The sequence below is a fragment of the Condylura cristata genome, unplaced genomic scaffold (assembly GCF_000260355.1).
Source record: "Condylura cristata isolate star-nosed mole 26May11 unplaced genomic scaffold, ConCri1.0 scaffold00014, whole genome shotgun sequence".
NCBI classification, from domain to species: domain Eukaryota; kingdom Metazoa; phylum Chordata; class Mammalia; order Eulipotyphla; family Talpidae; genus Condylura; species Condylura cristata.
The window spans coordinates 24,470,152-24,484,790 of NW_004567115.1; the positions used below are offsets into that span (position 1 = coordinate 24,470,152).

At 44.1% G+C, this 14,639-nt stretch overlaps 1 protein-coding gene across 3 annotated transcripts in view; it reads left to right on the forward strand.

The window, feature by feature from the left end:
• The window catches only part of PLEKHA2 (pleckstrin homology domain containing, family A (phosphoinositide binding specific) member 2), a 55,132-nt gene that overhangs the window by 2,107 nt on the left and 38,386 nt on the right, over positions 1 to 14,639 (forward strand). For all 3 annotated transcript variants that reach the window (XM_012724734.1, XM_012724735.1, XM_004682259.2), the window contains one exon: positions 9,041 to 9,203. In XM_012724734.1, coding sequence (XP_012580188.1) covers positions 9,063 to 9,203 — 141 coding nt within the window. In that variant the 5' untranslated portion in view covers positions 9,041 to 9,062. The remainder of the gene's footprint in view (positions 1 to 9,040; positions 9,204 to 14,639) is intronic.

Here is a 14,639-nt window from a genome sequence, read left to right on the forward strand (position 1 = left end):
GGGTTTGGTCGGAGTGATTCTGCACAGGAAGGGAAAAGCATTAGCCCTATACCCCGAGCTGTTCCGTACCCCAGAGCTGTTCCATACCCCAGAGCAGTCTGACTGCTGGCTTGCAGGGTATTTGCTAGAAGTGCTGGAAAGCTAGGAAGACCCAAGCAACAGGAGCACTGTCTCTGTTGTGTGCATTCAGAGGCACATCACTGATTTCCTGTCTTCTTCACGGAGCAGGTGGACAGGTGGGTGATGCCCCCATTAGAAGACTTGGACACCTTAAATTAGATCTTTCTGTGGAGTGTAGTGCAGTGAATATCCCTTCTGATTCACTGAACTACTGTGGCACTACTTGTTCTGGTGAGTATATTATATATAGTTCTAGGGCTTGGAAAAGAGGATCTGGGTGCCGAGAGACTAGGTTGCTTTGCTTCTTCTTTCCTATCTCGAGCCCTTTGGTGGACTTACTTTCGGTTTTCCATCTGTCTTACTGAACTAGATATAGGACTCCTATAATCTAATCTGTTAGGCTTTGGAAAGGAAGGAAGCCAAGCATTATGTGTGACAGCCTATGGAAAGAGAAGAATTCTGGCTCTGTCCAGTATAAGCCCATACTTGAGACAGGGATTGGATAGGCTGGGAGATAGGGCGGCTGAGATGGGAAGGATGGGGTCCTGGTCCCTTCCTTCCTGTCAGAGGCCTGTGGTTGGTGCCCTGGGATGCTCTGTAATTGGAAGACTCTACTGACCTTTATTCCAAATCCCAGGCTGTCTATGCTCCTGCCTCCTACCCTCCCCCCTTCCTGCTTTCAAGCCTCTCCCCCTTTAGGCTTTGTAACTAATCTTCCTTCTGAAATTCTCTTTTCTGTTCTAATTGATTGAATTAATTTGCAGAGGATTAAGGTTGAGTTGGGATCTCTCATCATGGAGGTCCTCCACACTGCCCATTGAGGGCAAAAGGCTTTGACCTGTGGTGTGTCTTTTTGACCATAGAGGGTGGCCAGCTGAGATAAGGAAGGAAGATGGGCTGCAAAATGCGTGGGCTCTTCAACAGGCCATTGAAAGGATAAAAGCTAGAGCTTGCTGTCCCATCAACTAGGGCTCAGATTTGGTCATCCCACTTGCAAATTGACCCTCTATTGTGATTCTTTATTGGATGGAACAAAGGCTGAGAGTTTTCTTTACTTGCAAGGCAGCCTGGCTAAGGTGGAGTCTCTGCACCTCCTGGAATTTTTTTAACTTAGTGGAGAATTTTTGAAATGTAAGATGGAATGGTCCTTTTAGTAGAGGGAAGAAGCCACCCACAGTTATGCCTTTTTTGTGTGTGAGGGATCCTTGCTCAGTCCTTCCTGTTGATAATTGCTTTTTTGATATTTGAGGGGAGAACCTGGACCTTTCCTGTGTTTAGTGACTCTGCAGTGGTGGTGATAATCTTACACTACTCCCAGGCTTCTCTTTCTCTCTCACATACACACACATACCCTTTAACAACATTTACCCAGTTTTTGCTCTTTACTAGGCCCTTTGTCATGTAATTTCACACACATTATTTCATTTAATCCCCACAGCAGCCTTTGAAGTAGGTACATACCAGAGTTCTTTCTCTTTTTTTTTGCAAATGAGGAAATGGCCTGAAAGAGTTCAGTAGAATCTATCTGACTGTAAAAGCCATGATCGTTCACTTCACTACCACTTCAGTGGGTAACCGAAATCAGCACCCCTTTTTGAGTGGTCTTGCAAGACTTTCCTCAGACATACTCACAGTGATCACTGTCACCTGCACATCCTCCTTGCCACACCCAGCCCTCTTCCTTCCCCAAATCCGGAGGCTGTGAGCACATGCCCTTTAAAGTCATGCTTAGGCCATTTGTACTTTCCCTCAGCACTTAAAAAATGGCTCATGGCAAGAGACACTGTGCTATTTTCTTTTCATTCTCCTACTGTCCATACTGTAGTGGGTGACATGGTCAAGTTGAAAATGAAGACAGCTCTGAGACTCCTATGCAGCTCCTGGTAGGAAGCCCTACAGTGAAACTTGTCACTGGGGAACTTTCACGACTCGGAAAGTGTTTGTAAATGCAGCTCCTGGTCTGTCTGGTGATCTCTGTGGGGGAGGTGGTCTCAGGGGCCCCATGCTGCTGGCAGGCGCTTGCTTCCTACTGGCTCCAACAAGTATATTTTCTCTGAACATAGATGAGACTACTGTTAAGAGAGAGGTCATGAGTGTTTAAATATTTTGTTATTTTTGGCATTTTTATTTCAGTGGTATCCATGTTCTGTTACTTCTGTCCACTCACCATAGTTTTTTCCTTTAAAAACTCCTTCTTGAGTGTCTCTTGCCCTTCACTCAAGGTTCTGGGTCCATGGGGATGGGGCTCTCGGGGTCAAATAGGTGCCTTTTTTGAGCCTCTCCTTTGGTGAACTGCTTGCATTCCTCACACTGTTCTTCCACTGGGAACTAGTTCTCAGTATATCTCCTTTTCATTCCTATTACTCTTCTGCTTCAGACTGTTTGGAATTTGCTCTTAGGATAGTTTCAGAATGAGGTGCTATTTTAATAACAGGCCATAGATGCTCTGTACTGGCCAAGTTTACATCTTGAGTCCTTTCGTAGGGATACATTCTGAAATAGCTATGCTTGTGTTGCTGGCATTGTGATTTTGCTTGTGTTGCTGGGCCCTTGACATTGTTGCTCTATGATGCACTTCAGTGTGCGGCACATGGGAGCCTAGGTGAACTAGGCTTATTCTAGCATATTCTAGCAGCAGTTGAGTGATTGCTCTTAACCTCCACACCCCAGTTCCTGTCTGCTGTATTACAGCCCTCTCTGAGACCTCTGATGTCATTTCCTGGCAAACTTTCTCCTGTAGAAGTTTGGCAATTTCCTGTTGGTATCCCTCTCACTCACCATTGCACTGCTGTCTCCAGCCTCGTCCCAGGCGGGTAACCAGGAGATGTACTTCCTGCATATGCTGCTACATGTTAAGAACTGCCTTCCTTATTTCTTTCTGGAGCAGAATGCCTGCAATTCCTTATGCTCTCCACACAGGGTAACATCAGAGAAAAATCTCCACTTTAAATTTTTTTTTCATTTTGATCCATCACAGGTCATGAATATTTCATTAAGGGGCCAATACTATTTGAGGCTTTTTCTCTTGTTTTGTTTTTACCTTGAAGGTACCAAGTGGGTCAGGCAGATAATCTCCTTTATTTCACTCTCCTCTTTCTTGTCTCTCTAGAATGCATCAATTGCCTTGACAATTAAGCTATCCAATAAAGGAAACCACAACAGCTTTCATGAATAAATAGCACCATAGCTTTCTTTTTAAAAAGCTAGTTACCTTGGTATTCAGCTCTTCAGTCATTAATTTAAAAAATGTCTCCCAGCTTTCAAGAAGGAATCTCACATGGAGTCTGTCAGGGTCTCTGTTTGTTTCCCTGGGGACTGGGCCTGCTGTGACTTGGACACTTGGGCCTTGACTTGGGTGTGAGTATCAGGTGTTTCTCCTGAGAGAAAAGAACTATGAAGACCAGAGAGTATAGAACTAAACCTGCAGAGGAAGAATGAGCCTTTCTGAGAGGATGTTGCAATAGAAAGTAGGAAACCCAGCTGGATTGGAGGGTACTACAGACCTTGGATTAGAATCTGGCTCATGGCAGTTGTGATGGGTGAAATGTTGCTTTATTAGATTTAAGACTTTGGAACACCAAAAAAGCCCTAAGAGATTTACAATGTAAGCAGGATTTTGCTTGTTTGTGGACTCTGGAGCATTGAAAAATTATTCTCAGCTTCAAAAGTTATGTCTTGGGTTTGGGGTAGATATGGAGTCATAGCTTTCTTTCCTGCCAAATAAAGTAACACATTCCCTGTAGAATATATGGAAAATAAATAGAAGAAAATAAAATTCACCCATAACCCATAGATAACTGCCAGTATTTTGGTGTTTGCATGCCAGTCCTTCTCTATCCAAATATAGGAGTACAGAAATAATAGTTAGAGCATTAGGATTATACTATAAACCATTTTGTAACTTTTAAAAGCTTACATGTAAGTTTCTTTTTAATTCAGTAAAAATGATTTTTTTTTTTAAAATTACCCTTGTGAATGTCCCATCCCTTCCTTAATTATTCTATTATCTTTGGGACAGTCAGGGCATTTCCAACTTTTTCTTATTATAAATTCTGTTGCAGTTGCCATCTTTTAATCTTTATTTGCATCTTTGTTTATTTACTTGGATGGAATCCTAGAAGTAGAATTACTGGGTCAAAGGGTATGAACATTTTTAACTTGCTTAATATATATTGCCAAGTTGCTTTCCAGAAAGGTTTTTACTCTTGTCTTGGGTGTGCAAGAATCTTAAGACCATTTTTCAAATTCATTACATTTTTTAAAAGCAGCAATCTTCTTCTTAGTTTTTAGACTTTCTTAATGCTGCTGTCTCCCACTGGGACATGTTCTGTTTTGTTAGGGTCTTGGTCCCAGGTGTCCCTATCTATTAATGAGCCTGATAAAGATATCAGTTGCCTCATCTCGTAGGGGACAATTTTACTCTTGACACATTTTTCCAATGATGGGACATCATTGAGATGGGCAGTAGAGTAGATTTTTGGACAGACATATCTCCTAGAGTCTTAATCTCATTCTATGGGAGGCAGTCACTGATTCTGTTTTCACAAGAGCTTGTGTGGTCAACTGGCAAATGTTGGCCAGAGATCTTGGTTTAATTATCATTTAATTCTTTTTCTGCTGCTGGCTAGTGGGTAATGGCCATATAAATTCACTTTCTCAAACTTTAACTTTTATCACAAATTCAATATTTAACATGCTTTAATTTGCAGCATCTACTTAGGAACTTACATACTGAAGAAATGTGGGTCGTATGACAATTCTCTTTTTTCTCTTGTCATTACAATGCATCAGTTATTTTGATTTTCATTTTACAAATTCCAAGAAGGCAGATATAGCAGGAAACAAACAAGAAAAAATGTTTAGCCTAAGTATCATTATATCTTTTAAATTTACAATATTTTGGAATAATGAGAATATTCAGGGTATGTAAGGTTATGGTGATGTAAAGGTTGTTGTTGGTTGTAGTATAAAGAGATAAAATATTTTTAGAAAACAATTTTGATATAGAACTCAAGAATTAAAAATATCATAACCTCTGGTCTAATCATACCCGGCTGTTTTTAGGTATGAGAAGAAACAAGCATGAAAATAAAAATTTTAACATTATTTATAATAATGAAAAATTGGGTGTAATCTGTCTAATCATGGAGAAATGGTTAAGTAAATTATAGTAAATCCAGTCCAGCAATGTTATGCAATCATTACAAATGATTATAGGGTATATAGCAACATGAAACATGTTTGTGATATAATTTAAAAATTTAAAAAGGCCGATTATGTGGCCAGGGGCATGAAAAAGCATGCAAGAGTAAAAATGGTTGGCTAGAGTTTTTAAAAAAATGCCAGCATTGTTATATTGTGATTTTTTTTTTTGCACTAAAAATGGAAAACACTAGGGAAGTTTGGCATATTTTGAAAAGACAGGCTACAGAGGGGGTTAGAAAGAGGACCACTGCTCTTTGTCAGCCTTGAGTTGTGGAGGCTAAGAAGCCCCTAGCTGGGTGGGTTCTTAATGGCAAGGGACTGCAGGAGAGGGCACCACTGGGTGCTGTTATCCAGCACTGGACTTTTTGTCCGAGGGGAAACTCCTGGGACAAACTACTCCATGTTGTCTTTCACCCAGTAGGTTTACGTTGGGGAACTTGGGTTAAAATGAAAGTTAAGATAACACGTGATTTTAGAGGCAGAAAAGGTTAACTATTTTACTGGTGTGTGATAGTTGGAAAGAACATTACAAAGCTTTGCCTTGGTTTTGGTAGGGGAGTTTTGGGGTGACAGTGTGTGCATAGAGGTGTTTTTCCCCCTGAAGTACCAATGGCTAGCATTTCCTTTCTCCCCTTCCCCACACCCCAGTTATCAGTAGAGACCCCTGGGTGGCAGAGTTCATTGTATTAGAGGGGTCACTGAGCAAAAGAGAAGGGACCAGCTGAGACTTGGGTGATGGTGACAGGGTTAAAGAAGCAGAGAGAGAGGGTTTGGGTGGGGGCTGGGGGTAGCATTAAGCACTCCGTAATCTCTTGTTCTCTGTGATGAGGGATATACAGGTGTGATCTGGAACCAAGTGTCAGGGGATCAGGGCCCCGGGTTCATGTTCTGCGCAGCATCTTTTTAGAATGTGGCTTCTGAGTGGGTTGGCGCGTTAAAAGCACGGCTCTGTGCGATGCAGCCGTCCTTCTTCCACCTCCCACTTTCTTCTTGAGCTCGGAGCTCTGTGACTCAGCTGCTTCTCAGGACATCTGAGAAGCTCCCCCAGTGCACCCTCCCCACCCCCCAGGATAGAACCACAGTCAGGAGATACTGAAACCAGAGTTTTTCTTTTTGTTGTCCTTCCATTTGGTACATGTGGGTCTTCTCCCACCCACGCATCTGTTTGAGTGGGAAGACCCTTCAACAAGAGACCATTGGAGAATTGTGGAAAGAGTATTTTCTCGAGTCTGTGACTTGAGGAAAAGGCAGGCACTGTATTAATCCTGAAGACTGAAAAGGGAACATTTGAAAGCCAGAGTTAAGTTGGATGCCAGGTTTTCCAAAGGGCTGAGGCAGTCGGCTTTGTTTTCCCACTGCAGTTTTCCATGCTCTCTCTCAGCAGTGTCAGGAATGGCTGCATTCTGAGACCCCTGGATATACAGTCTCTGGCTCTAGGCTTGCCTCAAGGGAATTTGTCTAGCTTTCTTGGGGGATGAGCTCCCTCATCTTGACCTGACAGCTGTGCAAGCTGTCAGGCTGAGTTTGCCTCTGTATGGGATTCCAATTTTCCCCTCATTCCGGAGGAGGGGGGAGGAGAGGTGTGGGATTGGAGGGAGCTGCATTCTTTCTCAGGAGTACGCCACCCTCCCCATCAGCCAGTGTCTGCCAGAAGGCGGAAATTTCTCCTAACTCCAAGGGTTGTTCCTAGCTCTTGGCTTGTGCCCATCTCTTTCCTTTTCCTGAAGTCACACTTGCTCCACCGTGAAGCTAGAGCTGGCATAGCAGCTTAGCACTAGAGGGAAGAAAGCTATACCAGGGGATCTGGCTGCAGGGACTCTTGACAGATGGGGTACTGCCATGTGTCTCGATGTTTCTTTCCCTACCCCACCCTCATCTGTCCCCCCAATTCCACTATACTGTGATTTCCTTGTGCTGTGCCATTTTTACAAACCTCTTTCCACTCTTTATCCTTTTACTTTCTTTTTCACTGTGCTGTTTTATGTTTGACCTTGCTTTACTCTGTCTCCCATCATTACCCAGTGTATAGTCATGACCTCCGATCAGTCTCCTTTCTCACTGAGTCCTCTTATGCTCACTGGGATCTTGGCGTGGCCCTTACTGAAACCAACGACTCATCATCACTGTTCACTGATTTCTTGAGTGTGTGTGGGGAGTAGGGTGGGAGGGGAAGAGGGCAGCCTGTTAACACTGTAAAGGCCCTTGTGGGGCTCTGAGAGACCTGACCACACCACTGTCACCATCCTTAGGACTATCTTGTGAGACTTGACTCCTCTGGAAGTCAAGTCTGGAAGGCTATGGGTGTGGCTTATCTGCCGGCCCAGGGCAGTCAGTAGGCCCTAAGTCAGCAGGCTCATGGCTTTGTGTGGCTGTGGACTGAGGCCTGAGTGGGAGGAGTCTGTCTTGGAAAATGTGAACGCCATCGGTGTTTTCTGACCATGAGGGTTCCCTGCCCCACTTCTTCCATGTTGTGCGTCCAGGTTGGGTATGACTGGTTCTGGAAGGTATTCAAACACCTTGGGGAGGACACTAGAGCTCCTGCCCTTCTTTTGGCTCTTGAGAGACACTGAAGGAAATCACAAGGAGCAGGGAGACTGGCCCGAAGGTGTGGCTTGTCCCTATATCACCAGAGACTGTTCCGCAATCATTGAAAATGTTCAAGGCATGGGCTTTCTTCTCAGCCCTCATTGTTTGAATTACAAGTTGCCTCTGGATTATAATAACAAGTAAGTGGGGCTAGAACCAAGGGATATAATGTAGCCACACAACCTCTTGAACCCTTCTGACTTAATTCCTTGGTTCCTTTACCCATCTAGAGGGACCAGTATATATGATTGAATTCTTAGCAGAGTTTCTTCCAGATATTTGAATTGAAACAAATCCTTTCTGAAATAGTTTATTTATGTATAAAATTGGGTTATGACCTACTTTACAAGGCTTTTGTAAAGAGAAACCATAATATCCAGTGTTTATGAAGTGCTTAATGTGTGCCAAGCACATAATCCTCACCAAAATCTTCTGAAGTGTAGGTACTGTTATTATCCCCATCTTGCAGATGCAGAAACTGAAGCACAAGCAGATTTGTAATTATGCAGTAAGTAGCTAGAACTGGAATATGAACTCAGGTCTCTGCCCCAAAGTCTAGTCTTATATCCTCTGTGTAGGATGTGTGGAAAGTTGTCTTCTCCCCTGCCCGACACATAAAAGAACTTCAGGAAAGTTAGCTGGATACGTTTGTGGACTTTGATGACCATAGAAAAGGATCACTTGAGGGCCCTCCCTGTTGACTCAGTGGGTTAAAGGGCCGCCCTATGAAGCTGTCAGCAGCCACTGCAGCCCAAGTTTGATCGCCGGCCAGGGAGCTGATCCACATAGCCCAGCTGCGCCCCTCAGCAGTGTATTTTCAGCCAGTCTGCCTGTTCTGTTCCCCACTGTGTCTTTGGTGAATCTTCTTACCCCCCACATCTCTGGCCTGTACCTCAGTTCTTGTATGCATAAATAAATAAATATTTTTCTAAGAAAGAACAGGATCACTTGAGGTTTCCAGGGTCTGACTGAGGTGGAAAATTTGGTGCTCAGGGAGGGAAGCTGATAAGAGACACAACCAGCCCATCTCCTTGCAGGGGGCACAAAAGCCAGAGCTGGGGAACTGCAGATCAAAGGCAGTCCTGCTTCTCCCTCCTCCTCACCAGCACTGTCTCTTCCTGCCCTGCAGGGTGATGTGAGAGAGCCCAGGAATGCCTTATGTGGATCGGCAGAACCGCATCTGTGGGTTTCTGGACATCGAGGAGCATGAGAACAGCGGCAAGTTTCTGCGGAGATACTTTATTCTGGATACCCAGGCCAACTGCCTTCTCTGGTACATGGACAACCCCCAGGTGAGTAATTCTGTGGAAGATGGCAGGGCAACTGACTGCCTATCACCGTCTGGCAGGAAAATACACACACACTGCTCCACACCCCATCTGGCATGGGCAGCACCAACCTTCTGGTCAGTAAAGTGGGGAAAAAACACACACACATTTGAAACCAGGGAAAACTTACACACACACACACACACACACACACACACACACACACACACACACACACGAAACCATTCCAAATCTTAGATTGAAGAGAAAGAAGTTCATCTCTCCTTGCTCTGGGGAGCTGCTGTCTTTTCTCACACTCAAGAATTTAATACTTGCAAAAGTTAGGCAGAGGCTGCCTAGGCTGGATCTAGACTCCAGGCCAAGCTTGCTTCCTCTCAGCTCTCGTTAGGGCTGTGGCTTCGTGGCCAGTCCTGCTCTTCCAGTCTGGGGCCCTCCTCAGCAGAGAATGTGACCTGGTTCTCCCTGCTGGACACATGTTGGACTTCGTTGTTCTTTGCACCTGAGATTCAAAACCCTGGATTGGAGGTGACCTCGGAGGTCACCTACTTTTGCTTTTGCTACTTTTCCTCATGCTATAGATGAACAAAAAAAGGGAACATTAAACAATGGAATTGACTTTGGCAGAGATGCAGTCAGAAATAGGGCATTGCTGGCATTTTGTCAAGCACAGACCTAAACCCCCCACCACCACTAAGCCCCCCACCACGTTTTATTGCTGTGTCTGGGGATCTCTGGAGTTGTCTGTGGTCTGGAAAAAAGTTAATCTACCCCCTGATGGTTTCCCCCTGGCACTGTGAATGCTGTTGGCTCTTTTCCTCCCACTGCTTTAGAGTGGTTTGGTGTGATGAGCCCCAAACACGGGTGTGACCACTAAAAGGTAAGATCAGTTTCTGAAAGGCTAGATTATGGGTCATGGTCATTGTGGTGGAGAGAGAGGTGGGACTGACAGCTGGCTGTGGTTCAGAGACTTGTGAAGGGGAAAGTCTGAGTGTTAGAATCGTGGAGTTGTGCTACAATGTGGTAAGTGGAAAAAGTGATCCTCTGAATACCTTTGACCTTTGTCCTCTCATTTTGATGGGTGAGAAAAAACTTTATAGACATAGAAGACGTACTCAGGTCAGCTGCTGCTAATCACCTTTTCCAGGAAAGACTTAACCCTAAATAGAACTGTGCCCCAAGTTTCACTTTACTTTCCTGATAAACTCTCTGTTGATTACTTTCATTTAAAGTCCTGAGTCTGCAGAACAAACCCTCCATGTGGACATGAAATCCTTCTCTGAGCCTGGAATGTTTAGCTAAACCTGGAGCCTTATTAATGGTGGGGTCCTGAGGTTGCCTGTGGTGTGGCACTTTACCTGCTTTTGTTCTGCATAGATGGCCACAACTGGGTCAGTGGATCCCATTGTGTAAGGCAGTAGCCCTTGAAATACTCCTCCCAGTGTTGAAGGAAACTTCGGTAAAGCCATTGTTGTCAGGAGACTTGTTTTCTGGAATGGCAGGGGTGAGTCCCTGGTGACTTAGGATCTTTGGGTCTTTTTTTCCCCACTCACCTGCTGTATGACATACTCAGGTCATTTGAATGAATTTTTGTTCTTATTTACCTGCTCAGCACTATGCTTTCTATCAGGGCCATTCTTGAGCTAACATCTACTTGTGAGGGACTCCTGTAGCTGTTGCCAGCTACCTGCCCCGAGAGTTGGGCTCTTCCTACCATGGGTCACAGACTGGGGCTGCTGTTTGTGAAAGGCCACATGTGACCACGGTATCACCATCTCAGGTCTTTTTCATTAACTTTTTCCCGATTGATAAAAATTTTTTTTTTTGTTTTCTTCATCCTTTTTCTTTTTCAATGTTTAAAAATTTTAAAATTGATTTATTTTAAGTAAAGCAATTTTTCCTATTGAAAATCTTGAATGTTGCTGGTCATCACGTCAGGATTTCCTTTGTTCTTTCCTGCCCTAATTTGACGATCCCTTTGTCCCCCTAAACCCTTCCTAACTTTCAGTGCTGCTCCTGGAGTTGCTTCTCTGGAGCAGAGTCTGGAGCAGGATGTGCCCAGGGCAGCCTCCCATGTTTCTTGCCAACTGAGCTCTCAGGGTGCTTTTTGTGTTACAGTCTTTTTTGAGTCTGGGAACTTGTGGCCTCCTCTGGAGATTCTTTCATTTTCCCTGGAAGCAGAGATTTCAGCTGGGTTGACGATACCATGTCTTGCTGTGACATGACAGTAATTCCGAATGTTCATTTCTTCAGTTATTGGCTTAGCTTTTCATTGTGTTAATGGTCAAACAGCCATTGTAGGCTTGAGAGTGAATATTTTTGTAAGTTGTAAAATGCTATTAATGAACATTTGTTGCTGTGTGCTGCACACTGTTGTAAATACTTAGTTGGGTTTTCAAATCATCTTGATAACCATTTTAATTGGCAGGTATTATTGTCCTCATTCTAAAGGTGAAGTGGGTGAGGTAGACAGGGCAAGAAATTTGCCCATGGTTACATAATAAGAAAGTGGCAGAGCCAGGAGTCTAACTTAGGCAGGGTGATTCCAATTTCCCTGCTATTACTGCTGATAACAGACTGTCATCTTAATGTTGCTTGGGAGGAAAGAAAGTCTCTGATTAAGAAGGAGAAGCCAGAGAATTTTGGGTTGGGAGGTCCCAGTGGTCAGGAAATGTTTATGGTATCTCCAGCATTTGATAAATGTAACGAGTGAATAAGCAAACTAAAGAGGACCAGGAACTATCATCTAAAAAAAGGCAAGAAACAACCAGTGTTGGAGAGGATGTGGAGAGAAGGGGACCCTTGTACACTGTTGGTGGGGTTATCAGTTTTTTTAAGATTTATTTAATCATCCAAGAACTGGGGTACAGGCCAAAGGTGTGGGAGGTGAGCGATTTCACCAGAGACAGAGTAGGGAGCAGAACAGGCAGATAGATGAAGTACACTGCTGAGGGGAGCAGTGGGCGGGTCAGGAGAGGTCTGCCGCGCCATGTGGGTCAGCTCCCTGGCTGGAGATCAAGCTCATCCTGCAGTGGCTGCAGAGATCTTCATAGTGCTGCACCATTATGGAATGTAGTATAGAGATTTTCAAAAAATTAAAAATGGACATTTTCTACAATGTCATTGTCCTGTTTATTCATATTCTTTGCTTGAAGAAAAACACTAATTTGAAGAAATATGTGCCCCACCATGTTCATAGCAGCATTATTCACAGTAGCCAGGTATTAGAAAAAGCCAATGTGCCCAATGACAGATGAGAAAGAGATGGTCTCTATATAAAATGGAGTGTTTCACAGCTCTGATAAAAGGTAGAATCCTGATACTCACAGCAACATGGGTCAACCTAGAGGTTTTTCTGCTTAGTGAAATACAGGTCAAGCAGAGAAAGACAAATACTGAATGATTTCACTTATATGTGGTATATAAAGAAACTAAACAAATGAATAAGCAAAACAAAATAAAAGCAAACTTGCAGTCTCTAGACCAGATGGTGGTTACCAGAAGGGAAAGGAGAAAGTGGGTGGGTAGATTAGGTTAGAGGCATCAATTGTATGATGAAGGACAGTACAGAATTGAACTGTTAGTGATGAAAATATAATGTAGTATATATTTGTGTTAATTTTTAAGGATGCACACCTGAAACTTTATAATGTTACAATGCAATGTAAAGTCAAAAAGATTATTATTATTATTTTTTAAAGATTTATTTATTTATGCTATGGAGCTGGGATACAGGTCAGAGGTGTGGTGGGTGAGAGGATTCCCAGAGACAGAGGAAGGAGCAGAACAAGCAGATCTACTGAAATACACTGTTGAGGGGAGTAGCGGGTGGGTCAGGAGACGTCTGCCAAGCCATGTGGGTCAACTCCCTGGCCGGGGATCGAACTCGTGCTGCAGTGGCTTTGGAGAGCTTCATAATACAGTGCTTTAATCTATTTGTTGTGCCACCAAGGAGAGTCCCAAAAAAGATTATTTTAAGAAAGGGACAGGGAAAGAGGCTATCAGAAGAGGGGCCTCTCTGAAATTTGGAGGGCCCCACCCACTCTCCCGGTTTTGGAGATTGGCTCTCAGCTGCACAGAATCTCTGTGTAGGGGGCAAAGCAGAGCCCTAGGAATCAGAAGATGCACCAGAGGTGGTCTCCCAGAGCAAACTGGGGGATCTGGATCTGTCCTCGGGGAGCAGTAATGGGAACTGTGTCCTGTCACAAAACATCTTTCTTAGGGAAGAGACACCTGATAGGACATCTCAGTTTCTTCATCAGCATTAATAAGCAGGTGTTTTTCTTTTTCTGGGTCTCTGATCTTTGCCTATTTAATCTACTTAGTTGGTGTTTATGGAGTCTGTTTTGACTATTGCTATTACTGCTATTACTAACTGCAGGTTATACTTCCTATGTCATGGCCTCACACCAGCCATGATGTAAAATGCTTTCCATGTAGTATCTCTTTAGTTCTCTCAGTAACCCTCGGCACCAGGTCTGTTAGGATGCCTGCAGTACTCTGGCAAGGTGCAGAGCGGCTCCATGATGATGTTCAAGGCAGCACAGGTGCCATGTGTGGTGCTGGAGCCAGGTCTCCCTGACCCCAGAATCTGTCCTGTTTCTTCCTCCTGCACCTGTCTGCTCAGGGCCGTGTGGACGCTGTGGGCCATGTGGAAGGTGAACTTAAGCTTCTTTGCTACCAGGATGCTTCTGAATTAGTTTGGAGATAAAAAGCACATACAAAACTATCCTGATAACATCCCCGGCTCATCTTTATGGCAAGACAGTACTTTAAAGTTCGGTGACCCAGGTGCCAGTGTTTTGGCTAATAGAGAAAGGGTTGTTGTAGTATTCTGTTCCTGCCCGCTGGAGAAGATGCTGGGCCTGAAAGAAGAGCCTCAGCTGGAAATTGCTCAAGCCTGGGAGACAAGAGATCAAGAGTCAGACTCTGGGTCTGCCACTCATTTCTTTTCTATGTTAGACAGATGATTCATCTCTGTGGACTTTAGACACTGCAGGTGATCCTTAACATGGTGTTTAGCTCTTCATTTCCTGATAGGCTCAGGATAGAGCGAGTTCCTGGAGGTCAGAACATTTGCTAGACATGCTCTGTGTATTGGACGCCATTCTAGATGCTGAGGCTGCAGCAGTGAACAAGTCTTTACCTTCGTAGGGCTTACACCTAGGTGTGGAGATAGATGGTTAAGTAAAAATGTGGCTGGGAGAACTGAGGGCCTCTTCGGTAGAGCACTGTATGGGGTTTGAATTGTTTCACTTACATTATCTGAATGGTTATGTACACCCTGTCCCACCACTTGGGGAGCAGGAGGTGCTCTGAGAGTGGGGAAATAGTAGTCATCCTGGGTGGAGGCACTAGGGAAGATAAGCTGTAATGGCTGGAGGGTGTGTAAGGTTGGTTCCCTAGAAGACTCTGAGATAAGGATTGGTGGAAAGGCCTTTA